Source organism: Eurosta solidaginis, chromosome 2, assembly GCF_040869045.1.
Source record: "Eurosta solidaginis isolate ZX-2024a chromosome 2, ASM4086904v1, whole genome shotgun sequence".
NCBI classification, from domain to species: domain Eukaryota; kingdom Metazoa; phylum Arthropoda; class Insecta; order Diptera; family Tephritidae; genus Eurosta; species Eurosta solidaginis.
Genome location: NC_090320.1, coordinates 202,690,352 through 202,715,959, shown reverse-complemented (window position 1 = coordinate 202,715,959; position 25,608 = coordinate 202,690,352). Strand labels below are relative to the sequence as shown.

At 36.0% G+C, this 25,608-nt stretch overlaps 1 protein-coding gene across 3 annotated transcripts in view; it reads left to right on the top strand.

The window, feature by feature from the left end:
• vkg (viking) overlaps positions 1 to 25,608 on the top strand; it is a 319,593-nt gene that overhangs the window by 281,368 nt on the left and 12,617 nt on the right. The window contains exon 1 of one of the 3 annotated variants that reach the window (XM_067766917.1): positions 23,316 to 23,336. The exons of the other annotated variants lie outside the window; for them this stretch is intronic. Coding sequence (XP_067623018.1) covers positions 23,331 to 23,336 — 6 coding nt within the window. The 5' untranslated portion in view covers positions 23,316 to 23,330. Of the gene's footprint in view, positions 1 to 23,315; positions 23,337 to 25,608 lie in introns of those variants that run through there. 3 annotated transcript variants of the gene reach the window in all.

The following is a 25,608-nucleotide window of genomic DNA, read 5'->3' as shown; positions in this document are numbered from 1 at the left end:
CGTTTGAATCGTGGCCAGAATCTAATAAGGTGCGGGGAGTTGCAACATTGGCAAGTTTCCTTTTTAGATTCTGCCACAAGGGTTTGCGTCCTGTTGAAGGACCTGTTTTGCGCAGAATTTTGATGAGCGACTGGTTTTTGTCTGCTTGGTTGAAGCCTATTGACCCTTTCAACGATTTCATATCTCGAGGTGAGAAAGTCGTTCATTTGTGACCATGAGGGTACATCTCTTCGAGAAGAGAGAGATTGTTCCCAAACTGACAGGGTTGTTTCTGGGAGCTTTGATGAACAAATGTACACCAGAATCGGATCCCAACTGTCTGTCGTAACTCCTTGGGATTGAAGGACGGATAGGCAGTTGTTGATTGTATTTTGCAATTTCTGAAGTTGCTCACTGTTTTCGGGTCACCCCGGCCTACATTTTGGTCGATATCTGGAAAACGCCTTCACATATACAGAACAGATGATGTTCTGAGTTACCCTGGTCCACATTTTGGTCGATATATCGAAAACACTTTCACATATACAACTCCCTTTTAAAACCCTCATTAATACCTTTAATTTTATACCCATATCGTACAAACACATCCTAGAGTTACCCATGGTCCACATTTATGGCGATATCTCGAAAAGGCGTTCACCTATAAAACTTAGGCCCACTCCCTTTTAAAATACTCATTTACACCTTTCATTTGATACCCATATCGTAAAAACAAATTCTAGAGTCAACCCTGGTCCACCTTTATGGCGATATCCTGTAATGGCGTCCACCTATAGAACTATGACCCATTCCCTTTTAAAGTACTCTTTAATACCTTCCATTTGATGCCCATGCCCATGACATACAAACACATTCCAGGGTTACCCTAGGTTCATTTTCCTACATGGTGATTTTCCCTTATTTTGTCTCCAACGGTCTCAGCTGAGTATTTAATGTTCGGTTACACCCGAACTTAGCCTTCCTTACTTGTTATTTACTTAACTTTGAAATTTTTAGCGAATATGTTAGACGTTTGCCGTTTTGTGCTTTCAATTTTTCTTCTTTTTTTTCTTTCCTGTCTGTTCAAATAAGAACGAATTGCATGTATCAAGTGCATCATAATCCAGTAAATGGGAAATACAAACATTTTTCACACAACTAGAATTTTTACAAACTGTCATATAGAAATGTATGCTCTTTTCAATACCTAGTAGTAAGGAATAGGGTATTTTTATTAAATGACTACTTCCATAATAATCAGTTGGCTAGGTGTTAGGCTCGTAGGCTAACAGTGTCCAGCGCATTTGCGTAATGGACGGATCGAGACGCCGAAAAATATATCAAAAAATTGTCAATCAAATATACAACAGCGCAAGATAACAGAAAAGCGCTGATTAGGCGATCTATATATAAGGTCGGCGTCACGCTCTAACACTAGCGGAAACAAGCAAGCGTCGCGAATCTTTACCAGGGGAACCCTTGTGAACTCAAAGCGAGCTACCCGGGGCACCTTGGTCAATTCTGCGTCGCTAGCGGAGTAAGATTACTAACTCTGTACTTACATTAAGAATTCATGAGCTTAACCCCGACTTATAATAATTGAATATTCAATTATTATGTTTTTCTAAGAGAAACTGAAAAGAAAGAAAGAAACATTTACTGGCATATTGCGATGGTACCATTTCGAAAACCGCCACGAATTCATCGTCAGGCAATTTGGTAATGTTATCAAAGGTTTCAACGAGATTCGAACCGCGAATCACACGGTCAAACTGCAGTTGCCTTAACCTCTAAGCTATCCTGCTTGTATTTGTCTCCTTGCTTAATTCAGTTTATCTTATTTCCACACTAACAACACGACTGAGATATTCTGCCTCTATTAATTTGTGTGTATTCAATTCAATTCAATTCAATTTATTTAACACATTTGTACAAGTGAGACTATTGTCTCTTAAAGTACATCGATATTTGGATATGTGTACAATATAATAATGTGAGTATAACAATATTTATATTAATATAAAAAAAATAACAGAAATAGGCAATGTAGATTCGAGAAAATAGCTAGAATAGTGTTTTTCGTATATCAAAAAATTCAGACAAAGCCAATTTAAAGCGCTATGCATTGGGCTCATCTATATATATATATAAAGAAGTGTACATTTTGATTGTCACTCCATAACTCGAGAACGGATAGAAAGATTGCCATAGGAGGAAGAGATGATGGTTAGTTGATTTGAAATCCCAAATCGGTTTAGCCATTCTTGAGTTATGATTTTTTTTTAAAAAATCCAGAACGCACAAACCGATTTCCACGGCTTTGCATTCGTTGGAAAGGTCTAGGGCTCCGTGAGGTTTATAGCAAAGAAAATTCAGGATCGACGCACAGGGTCTCGAGATATAGACCAAAACGTGGACCCGGGTACCCCTAGAATGTGCTTATAGAATATGGATATCAAATGAAAGCTGTTGATGAGTGCTTTATTAGAGGGTAATCTTCATACCCCTGGGTGACTAGAGTGTCGAGATATAGGCCAAAACGTGGACCCGGGTACCCCTAGAATATGGATATGGATATCAAATGAAAGCTGTTGATGAGTGCTTTAGTAGAGGGTAATTTTCATACCCCTGGTTGACTAGGGTCTCGAGATATAGGCCAAAACGTGGGCCCGTGAACGCCTAGATAGTGTTTTTACATTATGGGTATCAAATTGAAGCTGTTGATGAGTGCTTTAGTACAGGGTAATTTTCATACCTATTGGTGACTAGGATTTCGAGATATAGGCCAAAACGTGGATCAGGGTAACACTATGATGTGTTTTTACATTATGGATATCAAATTGAAGCTGTTGATGTGTGCTTTAGTACAGAGTAAGTTTTATGCTGCTGGGTGACTAGGGTCTCGAGATATAGGCCAAAACGTGGATCGTGATACACCTAGAATGTGTTTTTACATTATGGGTATCAAATTGCAGCTGTTGCTGTATGCTTTAGTACAAAGTAAGTTTTTCGCCGCTGGGTTACTAGGGTCTCGAGACATAGGCCAAAACATGGACCCGGATACACCTAGAATGTGTTTTTAAATTATGGGTATCAAATTGAAGCTGTTGATGTTTGCTTTAGTACAGAGTAAGTTTTACACAGCTGGGTGACTAGGGTCTCGAGATATAGGCCAAAACATAGACTCGGATACCCCTAGAATGTGTTTTTAAATTACGGGTATCAAATTGTAAGTAAGTTTTACACAGCTGGGTGACTGGGGTCTCGAGATAAACGCCAAAACTTGGACCCGGATACCCCTAGAATGTTTGTGTATTATGGATATCATATGAAAGCTGTTGCTGAGAGCTTTAAAGTAATTTTCATTCCGATATTCGATTTAGTCGCATCAACCTGGCAAAACTGATAAATATGTATGCGAAGCCGAAATAAAGACATGAATTAATAATACCCACATACCTATTTACATACGTCCTATTCGATTTGCCTGAAATTTGGTATATAAATTTGCCTATATTAGTATTTACGATGCTTTTTTCCGGGAAGTAGACCAGAGACGGACTGGGACTGGGATTAGGACTGGGGCTGGGATTAGGACTAGGACTGCGACTGAGACTGAGACTCGGAATGGAACTTAAACAAAATACATACGACCCTCTGGGACTGGCAATAAGATTTGAAGAAGAATGAGAAAAACTTGAGAGAAGAGAAAAGAGAGAAGGAGTAGGAGACTGATAAAGAGATAGAATGAGACGAAGATCGAGATAGATGAAGCAAAAAATACGGAGGGAGGAGTGAATACAGAGATTAGGAAAAGGGGTGAAGGCAGAGTTATAGTTAGTTAGGAAGGTAGTAAGACTGCAATCAAGTATTTTAAACGAAAACTCTGATATGTGGTCAAATTTACGCTTCAAGTAAATATATCTTGCACAATTGTTCAATGCAAGTTGCAGCTTATTTCTAGACTTGCAGTCTATATCACCAAACACTAACCCTCCAAACGAAATGAAAGGAACTATTAGTGATCTGACTAACATTAATTTGACATTTGGAGGAATGAAAGCAGCTGTGTACCACAATTTCCTTAACACAAAATAAATTTTTGATAAAACGTAGTTAATATGATCAACACAGTTAAAATTGGAATTTAGTTTGAACCCTAAACTACTAACGACCGACTCATACTTAATGGTAATATCCTGTAGTATAACCGATGGCAAATTCTCTACTAGTTGCGGAGAGTGCGAAATGCAAATAGCCTTTGGTTTTAGACGCATTTAGATTTAAATTATTATCACTCGACCACGAAGAGATGCTTCCGAGATCCTCGTTCATCCTACAAACCAAATCTTCAGATAAGCCAATAGGGCGAGATAAATATATTTGTGCATCATCAGCATATAAATGTATTAAAACACTTTTACAGCAATGAGTAATATCGTTGATGAACATACTGAACAAAATTGGTCTAAGTATAGATCCCTGAGGCACCCCCGAGCACAGGCACTTCGTCTCAGCGCAACCACTTTTAACTACTACCTTCTGCCAACGATTTGTAAGATATTTTTCGAGCAATCTTGAAGCACTAGAAGAGAATCCAAAGTAGTGTCGTAATTTCATTAAGAGAATGGAATGATCTACTGTGTCAAAGGCTTTCGAAAAATCTTAAAGCGACATCACAGTCAAATCACCCCTATCGTAGGCAGTCTTCAGTTACCTTGAGTAAAGCCGTCGCACAACTATGGCTCGCTCTATAACCAGACTGGCATTCTGAGAGAAGGTTGTTCTTATTGAGGTGTTCGGTGATTTGGGCCACCACTAACTTTTCCCAGATTTTAGAAAGAGCGGGTAATATGCTTATCGGCCGAAAATCCATTTGCAAAACAGCCGATGGCTTTTTAGCAATAGGAATAACGTTTGCTATCTTCCAAGCATCGGGAAAAGTTGAAGTCGTTATCGAAAAGTTAATAATATGTGTTGACGTTGAAACAATGTTGATTGCACTTATACCGTCGTCACCAACGGCATTGGACTTTATTGAGAATAGACTTCTCATGACATCATCCTCTGTAACTCCGAAAAATTGAAATTTGTTATTATCTGGTGTGTACATCATATTTTCGTTAAGTTTGAAATTTTGATTATTTATATAACTACTCGACTGTAAAAAGAAGTCATTGATGGAGTCAGGGTCCAAATCGCATTTCGAATCATTTTTACATGCAATCCCTATTGATTTGAGATTTTTCCACAATTTCTTGGTTGGTAAATTCTTGTCAAGCTTTGTTTGAAAAAAAGTCGCTTAGAATTTCTTACTGTGAGTGTAGCATGATTTCTGGCCAGACGATAATATTGCCAGTTTTCATTTGTGGGATGTTGCTTCCAAATTTTGTAAGACTTACTACGAGCTTTGATAGCCAGCAGAACCTCTTTTGTGAACCACGGCTGTTTATTTGTTTGGGACTTTACCGCCTTTAGAGGTACATATTTATTAAATAGGTAATTTAAAAGAAACATGAAATAACTGAGTTTTTGGGTAATAACTGAAAACACCCATACGCGGTTCCAATGTAAAGAATCAGCTTCGAACATTAGTTCAGAGGGATTAACTGACTTAAAATGTGGTCAAAATAAAGTACACTGGAACGGTCCGAGGTACACATCAGGTCTAGCAAGCTAAATTTGCAATTTGGTGAAAATCTAGTAGGTGATTTATTGACAACGTCTAAGCCAGCGGAATACAAATTATCCATTAATGTCATTGACCTCAAATCATTGTTTAATAGGTCTGTGTTAAAGTCACCACACACCAAAATATGTTCATATTTGTATATAAATTCAGACAATTTTAGGAAAATATTGTCTAGCTTATGGAATTTACTGGGGTTGTACAAACACACAACTAAACACTTCTTTAATGCATCACTAACTTCTATAATCAAGTACTCAGGAGGATCATTTTCGTTGGATTTGAAGATAACCTGATGTCTCAGCGATGTTTTACAATATATGGCAACACCTCCACCTCTTGCCCCGGTTTTCCTATCATTCCGTGCCAATGTGTAAGAGTGTAGTTTATAAAATTCATCCTCAATATCCTCTCTAAACCAAGTCTCAGTCTCGCAGAGTATGTCAATTATTGTATTTTGCAAAATTTGGTTCATGTAATCAAGATTCTGTAAATTAAGACTACGTGCATTTATGTGGCAAAGCTGCAAACCTGTATGACTGTTGCTTACAAGGGTTAAATTGTTCTTGAGACATTCGTTGTCAGTACTCAGATACTCATTTTCACTGATCATTATGATCCGGGGTGGGCGTAAGCTGAGCACCTGCTAAGCGACCATATATGTATACGATAAGCGAGAACACAATGGCTACTTCGTCGAAATCAACGACAGCTCTTTTAGTTTGATTTTGATGGTCGTAACGTGAGGAAGTGTCGCACACACGATTAAAACAGAGTACCAAAGAGTGCGTGTGACACATATTTACCGTTCAGGTATTGAAATCAAACTAAATAAATAATTGATTTTGCTTTCGTGCTCGCTACGCGTTCGTGTTTACTGACACATTCTCAATTTGGTAACCGTGTAAATGTAGTGGTGCCCACCGCTGATTATGATTAATGCACTTAGCGCTGCGTAATGGGCTTTGGTTTGTAGAATTGTAAGTAGTAAAGGAAAGAGGAATTTGGAAATCATAACATACATATTTGAAAAAGTAAGAGAGAAAGTTAAAAATTAAATGTAGTAATAAACATAAATATTAATTCCATGCTTGCGTCGTTGTAGAAATTCTTCATCATTGTTTGCCTTCGCTGACAAAAGCATTTATATCTTCTCTGCTTTTCACCAGCTTCACCTCCGTTTTTCTCTGCACTCTCACGTATACTCTGCCTCTAATGCTAAAAGCAGAAGCTAACGAACCCTGCCTGGCGCTTCAGCTGTGTTGCGTGGTGCATTATCTCTCTGTTTCGCTTGGTTAAACATTCATGCACGGAGATTTTCCCATAGCCAATCTCATCAACATCAGAGAGAATTAAGGCTCTTTTTTTGGTCTTCACAAAAGTAGATATAGCTTTAAGCAGTTGACTTCTATCGTGCGCTGAGCTAAGTTCAATTATAACAGGCACATAATCATTATTTGAATTTTTGTGTTTGATTGAGCGCATACGGAAAGCTTGACGAATGGCTGGTGTCTCATAACTAATTGCTTCACACAGTTTGCTGAAAATTTCTTTAACATTGTCATTATTTGAATTCGGTATACCATTTATCACGATATCAGTTGACACAGCTTTTTCCCCAAGATCCTCAATTTCCTCACGCAATGCATCAACTTTGGTTTTGAGAAATGCAAACTCAGTTTGTGCATTTTCAACAACGGCTACTCTTTGTTCACATCTTTCTATTCTATCTTTCGCATTCGCTAACTCACCCGTAAGCTCGCTCATTCTTTGCATAACTCTATTCTCCATGGATTGCATTGAGTCATTAATATGTTTAATAATATTTTCTTCGTGCGTTTTAAGTTTTTGTTCCCACATTTCATTTATGTGTTCAATGATATTTTTTTTATGCTTTTCCAGTTTTTTCTCCCATATATGCATAAGCTGTTCGGATGATATGATCTCACTTGCCTTTTTCGGTCCGCGTTCCGTGATTGTATGTGCTTAACACCGGCTTATAATAATTGAATATTCAATTATTATGTTTTTCTAAGGGAAACTGAAAAGAAAGAAAGAAACATTTACTGGCATGGTACCATTTCGAAAACCGCCACGAATTCATCGTCAGGCAATTTAATGTTATCAAAGGTTTCAGCGAGATTCGAACCGTGAATCACACAGTGAAACTGCAGTTGCCTTAACCTCTAGACTATCCTGCTTGTATTTTTCTCCTTGCTTAATTCAGTTTATCTTATTTCCACACTAACAACACGACTGAGACATTCTACCTCTATTAATTTGTGTGTATGTAGATTTGTTTTTGTAAAGTTTCTTTTTCGTTGCTTTGGAACTCAGGCTCAGTTTTATATATTTATGTTTGATTGTTTTAATGGTGTATTCAATTTATACTTATTATTAAGAATTCATGAGCTTAACACCGGCTTATAATAATTGAATATTCAATTATTATGTTTTTCTAAGGGAAACTGAAAAGAAAGAAAGAAACATTTACTGGCATGGTACCATTTCGAAAACCGCCATAATTCATCGTCAGGCAATTTCGTAATGTTATCAAAGGTTTCAACGAGATTCGAACCGCGAATCACACGGTGAAACTGCAGTTGCCTTAACCTCTAGACTATCCTGCTTGTATTTTTCTCCTTGCTTAATTCAGTTTATCTTATTTCCACACTAACAACACGACTGAGACATTCTACCTCTATTAATTTGTGTGTATGTAGATTTGTTTATGTAAAGTTTCTTTTTCGTTGCGAATAAGAAGCTTTGGAAACTCAGGCTCAGTTTTATATATTTATGTTTGATTGTTTTAATGGTGTATTCAATTTATACTTATTATTAAGAATTCATGAGCTTAACACCGGCTTATAATAATTGAATATTCAATTATTATGTTTTTCTAAGGGAAACTGAAAAGAAAGAAAGAAACATTTACTGGCATGGTACCATTTCGAAAACCGCCACGAATTCATCGTCAGGCAATTTCGTAATGTTATCAAAGGTTTCAGCGAGATTGGAACCGTGAATCACACGGTGAAACTGCAGTTGCCTTAACCTCTAGACTATCCTGCTTGTATTTTTCTCCTTGCTTAATTCAAATTATCTTATTTCCACACTAACAACACGACTGAGACATTCTACCTCTATTAATTTGTGTGTATGTAGATTTGTTTTTGTAAAGTTTCTTTTTCGTTGCGAATAAGAAGCTTTGGAAACTCAGGCTCAGTTTTATATATTTATGTTTGATTGTTTTAATGGTGTATTCAATTTATACTTATTATTAAGAATTCATGAGCTTAACACCGGCTTATAATAATTGAATATTCAATTATTATGTTTTTCTAAGGGAAACTGAAAAGAAAGAAAGAAACATTTACTGGCATGGTACCATTTCGAAAACCGCCACGAATTCATCGTCAGGCAATTTCGTAATGTTATCAAAGGTTTCAACGAGATTCGAACCACGAATCTGTATTTTGCTTTATACAATATCTTCAATCGTTTTTTTTTTTGCAATTCGAATATGTCGAAAAATACGTAAAACCGATCAGTCAGTTAAAATTAAAATTCGCTGTGTTGCATATTATTTATGATGATGTCGGAATGAATGCGATACACTGCAGAAGAATTCATCTATCAAACAGCAATTAAGGCTACGCTGCCTGCTGCTATGTTGGAAAAGAACCGTTTTCAAGTTTTAAATTATTTGAGTCAATAGGTATATGAATTTTAATTAGGAAGAGTGAGGCAGTGATACGAAAATGATTGTATTACTTATTGAAATTCACAATTTGAATTGCATCTGCTTAAGACAATTGATTTAAAATGTTTTGACTGCCCAAAAACAAAAATTTTTTAGCTTAATCTCTACAAGCAAAAATGTGCCCTGGGCCGATCGGATTTCTTGAATAACCTACGGTAAATTATATATGAGACGCATTCTAAGAACGCTTTGCATGCACATATCAGCGCTACCCGCGCCATGATATAAAAGTTGTGCATGACGACTTTAACGCAAGGGTGTAGATGTGCGCACGATTCGAGGACCTAACATCGTCTCGGATTACTATCTTGTCGCAGCCAAAATACGTGCCCGCCTCTGCGCTGCTAGAAGCAAAAAATACGAGGAAAGCAAGACGTCGAAAGGCTGAAATCGCAACTGACTGCCAATGATTTTGCAACTCGTCTCTCATAAATGCTCTCTGGGAGCACATATATATCAACCAGGCAGAATGCTGGAGCAGTGGGACATATCTCTAAAGCACATAATACCACCACCATAGAAAAACAACTGATACGGTGAAGAATGCCGCGTTGCAACCGAAAGAAATGACGCTGTTTTAGAAGTGAACGCAAAAAGAAGCGTATGAGAACGCTACCGCGAGTTGAAAAGGGAAGCGAGACGGCTTTACAGGAAGAAAAAAGCAGAGGAAAAAAGGCGTGAGTGCGAAGAGCTTCAGCTGCTAGCCACCAGGAGTAGCGCCAATACATTTTACCAAAAGGTTCGGAGACTAACGGAAGGTTTTAAGTCCGGTGCAAACTCTTGTAGGAACGAAAACGGCGATTTAGTAGCCCAAGTCTAGATGGAGGGAACACTTTTCTGCCTTTCTTAAGGGTGGTTGAATTAGTGTTCTTCATCTGATTGAGACGAAGTAAGAATAGCAATAAGCAGATTACCACGGATAAATTGCCTGCTGAGCTATTGAAATACATATAACGGCGTGGAATGGACGAGTGCATGCCTGATGATTAGAATCTAAGTTTTCTTTGCCCAGTCCACAAGAAGGAGGATCCTACAAACTGCACTAACTATTGAGGAATCAGCCTCTTTAGTATCGCATATACGGTCCCGTCAAGCCTATCGTGTGAAAGATAAAAGCCAACCTTGAATCGTCTAATTGGGGACCTTTTCAGTGCGGCTTCAGACCTGATAAATTTACCATCGACCAGATTTTCACTATGCGCCAAATCTTTTGACATACATCACTTCTTCGTCGATTTTAAGGCCGCTTTCGACAGTACGAAAAGGAGCTGCCTACATACCGCTATGTTTGAATTTTGTTGCCCCGTAAACTTATTCGGCTGTGCAAAATGGCATTGAGCAACACCATCGGCTCAGCCAGAATTGGAGACGACCTCTCCGATCCATTCGAAACTAAAGGGGGTTTCAGACTAGGTGACCCCCTCGTGCGAATTCCTTTAATTTGACGCTGGAGGAAATTATACTAGCTGCAGACCTTAAGCCTCTGAAACAATATTCTATAAATTATGCTGATGACATTGATATCATCTGCCTGAACACCCGCGCCATAAGTTCTGCTTACTGCAAACTGGAAAAAGAAGAGGAAAATATGAGTTTGATGGTGAATGAGGTCAAAACAAATTACCTGCTGTATCAAGCAAAAAGTCTGCGCATGTCTGCCTTGGCAATCATGCCACAGTTGGTAGCCATAATTTGGAAAAAGTAAAAGACTTCGTTTGTTTGGGAACCAGCATTAGGCCAAAGAACCACCAAGCGAAGAATAACTCTTACCAATAAATGTTACTTTGGACTGTGTAGGCAATTGAAAAGTAAAGTCCTCTCGCTGCAAACACAAATCATGTTCTACAAGTCACTTATCGTTCCCGTCCTGCTATACTGTGTGAAAGTATGGACCATGAAACGTCAAATGAGGCGGTTTTGAGAGTTTCGAGAGAAAAGTTTCGGAGGAGATTTAAAAATGGCCTTACACTGACATCAATGTAGGTCAGCGAAGGGGAGCACTGGCAAGGCCAGGCTATGCGATTGAAAGACGATGCTCTGGCCAAAAAAATATTTTTATCGGAGCCCGCCTGGAAAGGCTAGGTGGAAAACTATTAAATTTTACCAATTGGCGCCAGTTAGCATAGCGAAGAAGCAATTTACCGATCAAACGGTTAAGCGCCTATTAAGTAAGTCGACGAAATATGAGTGGAAATGAAGAACTAAAGTATAAGTTTATGATTTGTTATTTCATTTAAAGAATCATTTTACCTTTTTTCATTTTAGGGGTTAGGTTAGGTGGTATCAGGGTTATCAGGGAAGCTCACTTGGACAACATGAAAGTCAGTTGTGATACCACATACAATAAAATAACGGTGGCGTAGCTATAGCTGCTTCGAGAATCGTTGCGCAATGGCAACGATATAGTTCCGATAGGTACGGATCGCAATCTTGTATAAATCCTCCGGAGATCCAAGTGAATCGCGACCGAAGTACTTTCACCTAGTTCTGGCAAAAGCTGGGCAATCAAGCATAAAGTGATTCTATGATTCCACCTCATCATCCTCCATACAGCTACAGCATGATGGTGTTTCCAGTATATTGAGACGTACCGCAGGAGGAGTGCCCTGTCGAAACCCCAATGACCATTGATAGGTGAGCCTGGAAGGGCTAGAAGGTTTCATGTGGTCATACAAAGTCGTTCCCGAGATAGTCGGGCTAGTACCTCAATGGTGCTTGTTACCGGAACGTACCGGATCTGCATCAGACAAAGGCCCTTCAACATCGATAACACTCCCGAGGGCCTTCGGGAAGTAATAGAAAAGAAATTAAAAAAAAATTATTAGAAATTAGCGTTTTTACAACCCCCTTTTAAAACCAAGGCATCACTGTGATGCATTTGTATGTCGTAAACATAATTGTGTGGGTTTTTTATTCAACCGTTTTAAAAAAATGAAGGTATCACTGTGACACAATTGCAGATCGTAAAATTGCTTGTGTTGTTTTTTTAAGCCACCACAAGACACAGCAGGTAGAATTGAAATTGCCCCTACCCAAAAGTTCGACCCAAAGGGGGGGGGGGGGCATCAGAATTCGTTTTAGGAGGTATGGTTCCTTCGGCAAGGCTTCTTATTTTGCCCCTAGAATACGATTTTCATAGAGCAATGAACGATTTTTAAATCGACCCGCCCTACTGTACAGAGTCCTCCCTCCCCTTAGCTCGGCACAATGACTCAGGGGTTCAGTTTTTATCGAGTTGTCCTCCCTAGACCCGCCATTATGAGTAGAAGCATGGGCACCTCGTGCAGGACGTGATAACTCAACACGCGTGACAGTTCGTCACTATGGCCGGTCTAAGACTGATAACAGTCCCTGATCCAGATCCTGGCGCCACGTATGATATGTAAGTCAAGCATCTTAGAGGCTATTCAACTCAAAATTTTTTTTACGATAACTCTTGAGTGGGATAGCGTAAAAATGGGTGGACTATCCTGTGCTAACCTTGGGCGAACGAAACACAGTGTAAAAACAATTTTGAATTTCTTTTTTATGTTGGGTAGTTTTCAACTTGAACATTTTCTTTAGGTTTTTTTTTTTTGTTGCTGGGTGACTTGGGCTAACGAACCACTTAAGTTTTATAAGAAAATGCGGGGTGCCAGCTTCATAAAAACCTTTGATTGTAGTCTAGCTTGTGCGCTTATTTATAGTTCGCTTTACTGCTGGGTATCTCTATTCATTTTTTCTATTCCTTAGTTGATTGAGACAGCAAATTAGTGGCGACACACGCCGGCTGTGATTTATTTTGATTCCCGATACCGTAAACACCATACACCAGTGCTTGAGTATACTACATACTTACATACATATGTACATACTTTGATGTATACTGCTGGTGGATCATATGGTACGATTTGTTGGGTTCTATTACGTCCATGACCACAAAATTATCTTTATACTTTTATTTAATTTTATGTTTTGCCCATTTTGCTCGTAATTTAAGTGTCAAGTTCAATGATATTTTAGTGTCAGCGAAAAAAGTTGAGCTGCCAGCCGGCTGAAGTGCAAACTCTGTATAATTAAAAACAATGGAATGTATATATGTATGTTTGTATGTATTTAAGGGATCCCACCTGTTCATTATTTTGCTTTGAATGCAAGAATGATTTACGAATTTACATATATATGCAATAATACATTTGTATTGACTTAAATAATGTCAATATCAGCAGAAAAAGCTCATCACCTAATCAAGAGTATTTGTGCTCATAAGAATGCTTTGCAAATAAATATTTGTAGGAATCTCAAATTGCAAGGCAGTTTGTGTGAAAATTTCGTATCGCTGTAAAATAATGATGTGGTTCTTAATGAAGATGAATAAATGTTTAATACCTGTAGCGTAATGAAAAAAAAAAACGGAAGGCGCTATGCAGAAGAATGTCAAGTCAAAACAAAATTTTCATTGATTTCGATTAACTGACATATTGGAGTTCAAGGCGGTGTATGGAGATTAATCAAGAAGAAGCATTCAGCTATTTGGGATAACAACATCTGGTACTGAATTCGCCTTGAAAAAAAAAAAATTCATACCATTGCTTTTTTAATCTCTGTAATTTATGTTTAAAATATCGGCAATGTTTGGATTTTAGACCAAAAACCATTCATATTTTAAACCATAGAATCTGCAGTTTAAATTTCTCGGCTTGAGTGTATAAAGAACCCTTCTGAATTAAAACATTTTGATTTAAGTATGTTTACAAATGTCTTATTGGAGAAAATAGTTTAAACAAAAATAGAATTTAACTCGAGTTAAGTTCGTTTCGTAAAATACCACAATACTATTAACAACGGTAATAGGAAATGCAGACGTTATTGGAAGTTTATTTAAGAATACAAAACTATTTTGAAATCACCTGGTAATTTACGCGGAATTTAGTTCCAACAATTAAACGTTTTCTTCACTCCGTTTTTAGCGAAATTAGTGTGTCTTGTAAAATTGTCATGTAGGGCATGAGGGTTTTCTGGTTTTAATTTAAACCCAAAAATATTGAAATATAGAATGTTAGACTTTTAGATTTTAATTTCAAGCCACTCATTGGAAATAATATTATAAAATTTGTGTAGTAAAATTTAAACCCAAGTATCTTAAAAACCGAGTTTATTCTCTAACGGTTTATAATATAGATCAAAAATGTTTAAATACGTGGTACAGATAAGACTTTTTGATTTTAATTTTAAACTTTTTATATAAAATTGTATCCTTCAAGTATCTCGACTAAAATTGAAACCAAAAAATCTTAGAAATTGCTTGAAACTTTTTAATGGTTTCAAAAGTAGTATAAATAACATAAATGTAGTTTAAAAAACTAAAAAACACGCCATAGCACAGAGGTTCGTGTCTACGCTTTTAAGCACAACTCGTTTTGTAGCGAGTTATTTAACCACTGCCGCTAGTTGTTACAAACAAGCATACATACAAGTGAAGCTAATATAAGCAGTAAATTCTTCTAGGTTTCAAAAATAATTTAACTTTGTTCACAGTGCACTCTTCGAATTTATGAGTTATTGGAATAGTTTTGGAAAACATTCCCCAATTATATTAAAAAAATCGGGAGTTAAAGTCACAATTAGAGTTGGAATGTTTCAAATTTCATTTCACGAGCCTGACCCGTGCGTAACCAATATAAAAGTCACTTATCAAATATCAACAGAAATCAGCTGTTCTATTAACTTACAGCTTGCGCTGCCATCTAGCGTACAACAGCAACTGCCGGCAATCAATTAAAACTTACAGATTGCGCTGCCATCTAGCGTACAATAGCAACTGCCGCTAATGCAGTGCAAATATTCACAATAGTGCCATAGTACAAATAGATTTCTTTGTATGGTCACAATCGTTTATTTTTAACAAATTATTTTAATAAAATATAGCACAACAAAAGCACTACGACAAAATTGCCCAAAGCTCGCTAATAGCCCGAATATCCATCTTTACAACCAAAACTTAATTTATAGATTTGGATTCCAAATAAGATCGAAAAGGGACCCGAACATAAAAACAGCAATTAGAAATAATATATACGATAATATTACGATGATCACAAGTTCCCATCCAAGCTCACTTTTGCTAGTTCCTTCTACTAATGTACGCCATGTCGTATGAGTAATAATTTCAAATTTGCTTAGAAATGAATTACACTGACAAAAAGTATGTACATACACATACATGCGAGAGCTTTAAAAAGGCATGAAAAATGTTACTCCAAGTACATATTTTTCTAATGCAATATCTTCACTAAAACTAAAAAAATTCTAATTCAAGTACATACATATCTTTGTACTACATAAAAACATTCCAGACACGCATCCATGCAACATTTACTTCACACCAGCGATCTATGCATTATGATGATGATGTAAACCAGCTAAATATAGTTGTAGGTGTACATTTGTATGTATCTAACAATTGCTAGTACATCAGACATATACATTTTTAGATACAATAAAAAAATAAAAAAATAAATGTAAGGCGCGATAACCTCCGAAGAGATCTAAGGCCGAGCTTCTCTTCCAATTTGCGTCGTGCTCCTCTTGATTTTCCCTACAAATTGGCCGGACGGGACCTACATGTTTTATGCCGACTCCGAACGGCATCTGCAAAGCAGATGAGTTTTCACTGAGAGCTTTTCATGGCAGAAATACACCCGGAGTGCTTGCCAAACACTGCCGAGGGGCGACCCCGCTTAGAAAAATTTTCTTCTAATTGAAAAATCTTATTTCTAAAATTTTGATGTTGCTTTGCCCGGGAGTTGAACCCAGGGCATACGGTGTGATAGGCGGAGCACGCTACCCATCACACCACGGTGGCCGCCATTTACATACAATACAGTTACAAATATGCAATGCATTTGTTTACTTGTATTAATATATATACACACATATATACTACATTTGTGCATAGTTAAAGTGCAATAATTTTTTATTGAGCAATCAACGCAATCGTGAGTGAGCTAGGCAATGGAATATACCATTAATGTGCATGAATGTTGCAATGTAATCGTGTATGTGGAAATGGATGTATGTATGTATGTACATAAATATGAATTAAGTGAATGTTTATGCTTTTTAGTTTGAATTATAATATCATATATGTGTGTGTGAATGTTTATGCTCTGATATTTAAGTGTTAATTTTGCAAACCTAAACAGAACTAACTTAAATGAGAATATGCAAAAAATGTTTGTATGTACAGATGCGAATACGATAATAGCACTAAAAATTATTAGCAGTATTTATTAATAAATTTTTTCTTTTATTCGTTTTGGTTAGTTTTAAGAAATTTTCCTTTTTAAAAAATAAAGTACACGCTCTTCTATTGAAAAAGTTCTAAAAATTCAAATTAGAAACTCGAGATTGTCACGCAAATTTATTTAAACTTTTCGAATTTCTCGATGGCCTCGTCAAGGCAAATTCTGACATCACCACAATACAGAAAGCACGATGGGCGGGACAAGGCTGAAGAATGATAGGGCCTTGCGATGTGTACTACAATGGCCATGTGTACAAACGCGCAATTGAGAGCCAAGTACTGACGTTCACAGCTGTGAACGAGCCTCTTGATGCAATCCGCCAAAAATGAATTCTAAAAATTTCGATAGCTTTTATGAGTTTGGTTTGCCTAACTGCAGTTACAAAATTCATTGAAAGTTTTTCTCAAAAATTAACAGAAATAAATATTGGAAGAAAAAAATTTATAAAATTTGTTACACATTTTACTACTTTTCTCGCGCTCGCAACTGTATGAATGTATTTGCAAAATTTAAGTTTTTATGTTTGTGCTGCATGAGTTAAATCATTTTTGCTAAGCATTAACTTTCTTAGTAATTTATTGCAATCATGCCTTGAAATACATTTGCCTGCCTGTTACACTATTCAACACAAAAAAAAAACAGATGAGATATTTCCCATGTTTCCATATTAGATCGGTTAGGGTGGATTAGGTAAGACTGCGATTATATGAGTGGGATTTGCCCAACCTTTCACTCTGAGACATTATTGTGCAGTGTGAATGCTCTCGGTTCGGGCTATGTTAGGTCCCATTCGTCCAACAAGACAATTTCTAGTTAATCCCTATCAAACCACATGCTTTCCCATGTAACCTTAAGCAGGAGTGAAGGGCCCACGCCATACACCTCCGGAATATTAGAGAAAAAGGTGTACCCAGAAATCTGAATCGTTACCTTTGTAGTCCTTGATATCGGCAAACAAAGTGTTAGGTCGACCTCTTGTGAAGGGGAGCTTATTGCGCCATCGTCAAAGCATAATGCAATGTGACACGTCCGTAAGTATTCTCACCACACATTTGTTAAGCTTAAGAAAGAAGTTCGTTTTATTTCCATCGTGGCTATGTTTGGATGGAAATGAGCCGAACTTCCTTCAAGGGCCAAAATTAGCGCCAAACTGTCACACCAATAAATTTTAAACCGTTTTCCACCTTCCTTCCAGCGGAGTTTGGGCACTCCTCTTCCTCGGCTTCCATACGAGGGCTCCGATAAAAATACTTTCTTAGCCGGAGCTTCATCTTTCATTCGCATAAAATGGCCTAGCCAGCGTAGCCCCTGCGTTTTAATTCGCTAGACAATATTGATGTCTGCCTAAAGGTACAACTCTATTACTTATACACATCTCAATTCTACGGCATTTTGAAAAATGTTCGTAAAGAAAAAGTTTTTTTTATGAACCCTCTTTTATCAATATTACCCGCATAGCATTTGGGATAATTGAATTTCATAAAATAAAACAAGTAAAAAGGGGACTGTCTTCGGCTGTGCCGAAGACTTCATACCTTTCATGAATGGGGCTGAACAATAATCTTATCCCGCTCGTAATCTCCAAATAATCGGATGTATAAGATAAGAAATATATAGTGAACAGATCTACATACCTTAACGATTTTTAGGAGAAATATAAAATAAAAAACAGGTAGGTACTTTTTGTGAGGATGCAAAGTTTCAGGTTTTTTGTGGTCTGCGTGTAAAAACTATGACTACGAATCACGTATTTCAACAATATATGACGTAAACGTAACTATTTGATGAAATTTGATGAATTTTGAAGCTTCTAGCCGTAAAAAGGGGGCAAAAATTAGAGTTTATATGGGGTATATAATATATATACCACCGACCTCTATGATTTTTTCAGACAACAATATATGCTATATACGTAAGCATATGGTGAAATTTGAAGCTTATAGCTGTTAAAATGGGGTAGAAATTGCGAAAAGTTTCTTATCTGAACAATCGGTTGTATGAGATATATACTATATATACAACCGATCTCTATGATTTTTTCAGACAACAATATATGCTATATACGTAAGCATTTTGTGAAATTTGAAGCTTCTAGCTGTTAAAACGGGGCAGAAATTGCGCAAAGTTTCTTATCTGAACAATCGGTTGTATGAGATATATACTATGTATACCACCGATCTCAATGATTTTTTCAGACATCAATATATGCTATACACATAAGCATTTGGTGAAATTTGAAGCTTATAGCTGTTAAAATGAGGCCGAAATCGCAAAAAAATATATATATACTATATATATATACTATATATACCATCATATATATATTATATATATCACCGATCTCTATGATTTTTTGACACAACAATACATACTATATACGTAAGCAATCGGTGAAATTTGAAGCTTATAGCTGTTAAAATGGGGTAGAAATTGCGAAAAGTTTCTTATCTGAACAATCGGTTGTATGAGATATATACTATATATACAACAGATCTCTATGATTTTTTCAGACAACAATATATGCTATATACGTAAGCAATCGGTGAAATTTGAAGCTTATAGCTGTTAAAATGGGGTAGAAATTGCGAAAAGTTTCTTATCTGAACAATCGGTTGTATGAGATATATACTATATATACAACCGATCTCTATGATTTTTTCAGACAACAATATATGCTATATACGTACGCAATTGGTGAAATTTGAAGCTTATAGCTGTTAAAATTGGGTAGAAATTGCGAAAAGTTTCTTATCTGAACAATCGGTTGTATGAGATATATACTATATATACAACAGATCTCTATGATTTTTTCAGACAACAATATATGTTACATACGTAAGCAATCGATGAAATTTGAAGCTTATAGCTGTTAAAATGGGGTAGAAATTGCGAAAAGTTTCTTATCTGAACAATCGGTTGTATGAGATATATACTATATATATAGCAGATCTCTATGATTTTTTCAGACAACAATATATGCTATATACGTAAGCAATCGGTGAAATTTGAAGCTTATAGCTGTTAAAATGGGGTAGAAATTGCGAAAAGTTTCTTATCTGAACAATCGGTTGTATGAGATATATACTATATATACAACCGATCTCTATGATTTTTTCAGACAACAATATATGCTATATACGTAAGCAATCGGTGAAATTTGAAGCTTATAGCTGTTAAAATGGGGTAGAAATTGCGAAAAGTTTCTTATCTGAACAATCGGTTGTATGAGATATATACTATATATACAACCGATCTCTATGATTTTTTCAGACAACAATATATGCTATATACGTAAGCAATCGGTGAAATTTGAAGCTTATAGCTGTTAAAATGGGGTAGAAATTGCGAAAAGTTTCTTATCTGAACAATCGGTTGTATGAGATATATACTATATATACAACCGATCTCTATGATTTTTTCAGACAACAATATATGCTATATATGTAAGCATTTTGTGAAATTTGAAGCTTCTAGCTCTTAAAACGGGGCAGAAATTGCGCAAAGTTTCTTATCTGAACAATCGGTTGTATGAGATATATACTATGTATACCACCGATCTCAATGATTTTTTCAGACATCCATATATGCTATACACGTAAGCATTTGGTGAAATTTGAAGCTTATAGCTGTTAAAATGAGGCCGAAATCGCAAAAAAAATTATATATACTATATATATATACTATATATACAATCATATATATATTATATATATCACCGATCTCTATGATTTTTTGACACAACAATACATACTATATACGTAAGCAATCGGTGAAATTTGAAGCTTATAGCTGTTAAAATGGGGTAGAAATTGCGAAAAGTTTCTTATCTGAACAATCGGTTGTATGAGATATATACTATATATACAACCGATCTCTATGATTTTTTCAGACAACAATATATGCTATATACGTAAGCAATCGGTGAAATTTGAAGCTTATAGCTGTTAAAATGGGGTAGAAATTGCGAAAAGTTTCTTATCTGAACAATCGGTTGTATGAGATATATACTATATATACAACCGACCTCTATGATTTTTTCAGACAACAATATATGCTATATACGTAAGTATTCTGTGAAATTTGAAGCTTCTAGCTGTTAAAATGGGGTTAAAATTTGCGAAAATATATATATATATATATACTATATATACCACCATATATATACTATATATACCACCGATCTTTACGATTTTTTTAGACAACAATATATGCTATATACGTAAGCATTCGTTGAAATTTGAAGCCTCTAGCTCTTAAAATAGGGCAGTAATTACGAAAAGTTCCTTATCTGAACAATCGGTTGTGGGGGATATATACTATATATACGACCGATCTCATCAATTTTTTCAGGCAACAATACGTGCAATATACGAAAGTATATGGTGAAGTTTGAAGCTTCAATCTGTTAAATTGGGTAAGATATTACAAAAATCCTCTTTCTGAAAAATCGGTTGTATGGAGGATATATGCTATAGTGGTCCGATCCGGTCGGTTCCGACAAATGTCTAATCGGACACCCAAATACACCCGCTCACCAAATTTTATCAAGATATCTCAAAAATTGAGGGACTAGTTTGCATACAAACAGACAGACGGACAGACGGACATGGCTAAATCAACTCAGCTCTTCAACCTGATTATTTCGGTATACATAATGGTGGGTCTATCTATTTTCCTTTAATGACTTACAATTTTCGGTTTCGTGACGAAATTAATATACCATTTCATTTTCATGAAAGGTATAAAAAAAATATTAAAAAAATATAAGGCGCCATAACCCCCGAAGACATATTAGGCCGAACTTCTCTTCCAATTTGCGTCGTGCTCCTTTTTAGATTTTCCTACAATTGGCCGAACAGGACCTACTTGTTTTATACCGACTCCGAACGGCATCTGCAAAGCAGATGAGTTCTTACTGAGAAGCTTTTCATGGCAGCAATACACTTGGAGTGCTTGTCAAACACTGCCGAGGGGCGACCCGCTTAGAAAAATTGTCTTCTAATTGAAAGAACATTTTTCTAAAATTTTGATGTTGCCTTGCCCGGGGCGTAAGACCCGGATCAACGGTGTGGTGGCGAACACGCTACCATTACACCATGGTGGCCACCATACAACTAAACAAACGAAATAATCAATTCTGATAACTTTTGATGATCAAAAACCGAAAATCAATTTTCGATCTCTTTTTGGAATCATTTTTTCATAAAATTTGTTTACATTAAGAGAACAGAAGTTGATAATCACTTTTCAATCAACTTTCTAAATATTTTCTGATAACTTTTGTTGACTAAATAATGAAAAAAAATTAAGGTGCGTTTTTCTCCCGACGATACTTTAGGGGTATTCTCTCTGTCTAGTAAAAATATAAAATGTAGACGGTTTTCCATTTTACCGTCAAAAACTTTCTACACGCAATAACAAAATTCAATTGTAAAAAATGTTCTACATTTTCTATACTCAAACTCATGTATATTTAAGTAGAAACATGACTCAATTATATGGTTGGCTCATCTCATCAGCTGATTTTACTTTTTTCATTTCCCTGGTATAGGGATTGTCAAAAGGAGATGACAAACGCTAAATGTAACCAGCACATTGACAATAATTTACTGCGGTGGTGGTAAATTTTTTGTAAAAAAATAATTTCACATCACTTTCAGTTATTTTTTCAGTAAATGCATCTAACTTTGCGCATTATTTTCCCACAACATACAAGAATTGTAAAGTTTTATGTTTTCTGTCCATTCTATTCGCCTAACACCATGTTGCTGTATAGGTGACCCAACAATATAGTTGAACCATGAGTAGAAAATTTATAAATGTGACAAGAATGTTGAAACTAGATTTTTTAATTAAAGCAACAAAAATATTCTGTTCGCGGCAGTTTTCTAAACTCTTTTATTTAGCTATTGGCCATTAAAACAGAATCAGAACAAAGGGATTTAACTTGTGTAAGTGATGCGTTCTCTGAGTGTTACCTATTTGGTCTAAAAACGTGGAATATTTTCTACGTTTACTACGGTTCCTAGATTGGAAGAAATTCCCTATTAAGTTTCGAATAGAAAATAAGTTTTATTTGCATCGTTTTTAATCATCTGGGATATGATATTTGAATATTGTTTGATCAAAATTTTCAAAAAATGCTGGCTGTGTAAATTGGTCTGCATCGAACTTTAAAATTCCCCTAATGTAAATAGTGCAGGAAAAAGATACACACTTTTTTTAAACGGCCTAATGTAGATACATGCGAAGCAGTGAGTAGTTAACGCCAGAAAAAACCATTATTTTCATAGTATGATCACGTTCCTCACAAAATCACTGCAACTGCTGGTGTTCATTTTCCTTCAGCTTTTCTTTTGTTTGATTTTCCCCTGCAATTGTTTTGTTTTTAATTTTTATTCGTCGATTCATTCGTTAATACAGATCTCTTCTTCATTAAACTGATTCACCCAGGTAAAAGCAAATGTTATTAGTATATAATGTTTGTCTGTCAATCTTAATTTTTTATGCCGCCCACCGAGAGATTTAGTCACTGCAATCGCTGCAAAAAAGAAGAATCGGTTTACCTCAAAATTTTGTTTAGAGGGTTGGTGTTTACAAAGTTGTATAAAGTATGTATGTGAGTATGTTCGTAAACTAAAAATTTGTTAATGTTAACCTAATTTTAATTGCATTTTCTTTTTTGTTTATTTTGCTTTTCTATTTTCTAATTTGCATATGTCTATTATTCAAAATATCTGATATTCTTTGTTTAAACTTTTTTGCTTCACTTTTTTTTCATGAAAAAATGCCGTCTGGTTACTCAGAGTTCGCATACATCTATCATTGTAATTGTAGAAAACGTGACAGCGTTGAAACATTCTTATTAGCACATATAAAAGTTGTTAATTTCGTGGCAGTGAATGTTTTAAGACTCTCCGATCTGTAAGCTGCATGTCCTTCACAAGTGATGTACAGAACTATGAAACCGAGTCCTTTCAGATTAAACACGCATTAGTGTTTGCACGAACTAAAAACAACTATAACGAAATCAAAACTCGTTCCAGAGCCGTGTCCCATGGAACCATAACTTGTTTCTTATTAAACCCGCTTACTGAATAACGAAGCGTTTCATCAACTTTCGATAGCTAGAAAACGATTGGAATGTTTGCCTTACGTACTTAAAGTCGAAATTTCCCTCATAATTATATGGAAACCTACTTACAATAAGTATTCGAAGCTTTAAAAATCGGGGCACCACCGCTAGTCTAGGTCAAAAAGACTACGATTTATAATGATTTAAAAAAAAACTGTTCCCCAGAGAGTAGCAACAATACAAAAAAGTATTCTCGAAATAATCCCGATATAATACTGAATACAATTTCAAAATGGTGCCGAAAAGAACTTCAAAATAGTCGCTAAATGATAACGAAACAGTACCGAAATGTTTCAGAGATAGTTATAAAATTATCTAGAGATAGTTCGGAAATGATAGCGTAAGTAATACCGAAACAAACTTGAGAATAATGCCAAATTCAACAGAAATAGTACAGTATCAGTATAGTATAAATTATCCAGGAAGCTATCCCGCTGTTATATTGAACTAGGCCTTAAATGACCGTTAAACAATCCTAAATTATCTTGACATGATCCCCACAACGATGGCGAAACTACTCCGAAATATTCCCAAATTATTCTTTTTTTGGACCGAAACAGTTTCAAATAATTTCCAAAAACAATCCTGAAACTATTCCAAATAGTCCTTCTTGAAACAGTTTCAAAATGAACAAAAAATTATCTTTTATAAGCTCCAAAATAATGATTACGCTATCCCTAAACAATCCAAAATAATACCGAAGTAGTCCAGAAAAGACCTCGAAGTAGTCGCAGGTTAATCCTAAACGCAGTCAAATTGCCCGAAATAATAACAAAAAGATCCCGAAATAGTGCAAACTCGAATAAAAAAGTCCTGAAGTCATCCAAAATAGTCTTAATCATTGTTGAAATATTACCGAAATGGCTTCGAAGTAGTCCAGAAATAATCCCAACATACTCGCAAATTATTTCAAAGTGAACAGGAATTAGTCCCGAAAAAATACCGAAAGTAGTTACAAAATAGCTTTGAACTGATTTTGAAAACAATTCCGAAACTGTTTCCAAATAGTTCGGAAATGATCGCGAACATAATTCGGAACTGTCAAAGCCCAAACACATTCGACTATGCGGCGTTTTGACGCTGGCATCACTTTGAAATAACGTATGTTGAAAGTTTCTCTGCCACAATGAACGCAAAAAAAGTCACATTTTCATTTTTTGTGTACACTAAAATTGAAAACAAAGACAATTTTTTAGCAGAGAAACCATGGTATAAATATTACAAGGTAAAACCGGTGAGAGCAGAAATGACGTTTAAAAAATTTTAAAATTCTCACTGCTATCACATTTTTTTTTTTTTATTTTGGTGTTGTTTTCATAACAAACTGTAATATTTTTGCTAATTCTATACGACAGCATGACGCTCTTAATACACGTCCAAAAATATCAAGAGGGGTATCAAAAGACGCGTTTTGGATCCAGGATCGCGAATCCGAAAGTGGAGGTAAACAATTTTGGGTCTGTCAGGAGATATTTGCAAAAGAAATTTTGAAAATTTTCATGTGGTTGTTGTAATTTTGATGATTTTGGGCTCCCCACAAAAAAAAATTGTGAACATAAGTGTCCGCGGATATAGTTTTGGTCTCCAAACTGATGTTGGACCCACCCAAGGTAATTTTTTATAAGCGCGGCGACAGGCCGCTAATGCGGAAAGGTGTTCTGCGCAAAAATACTATGGATCCCACCCTCGGTTTCGGAACACTCCGAGGTAATTTTTCGGTTTTTCGTTAATATCTTTTGAACGATCTATATATTTT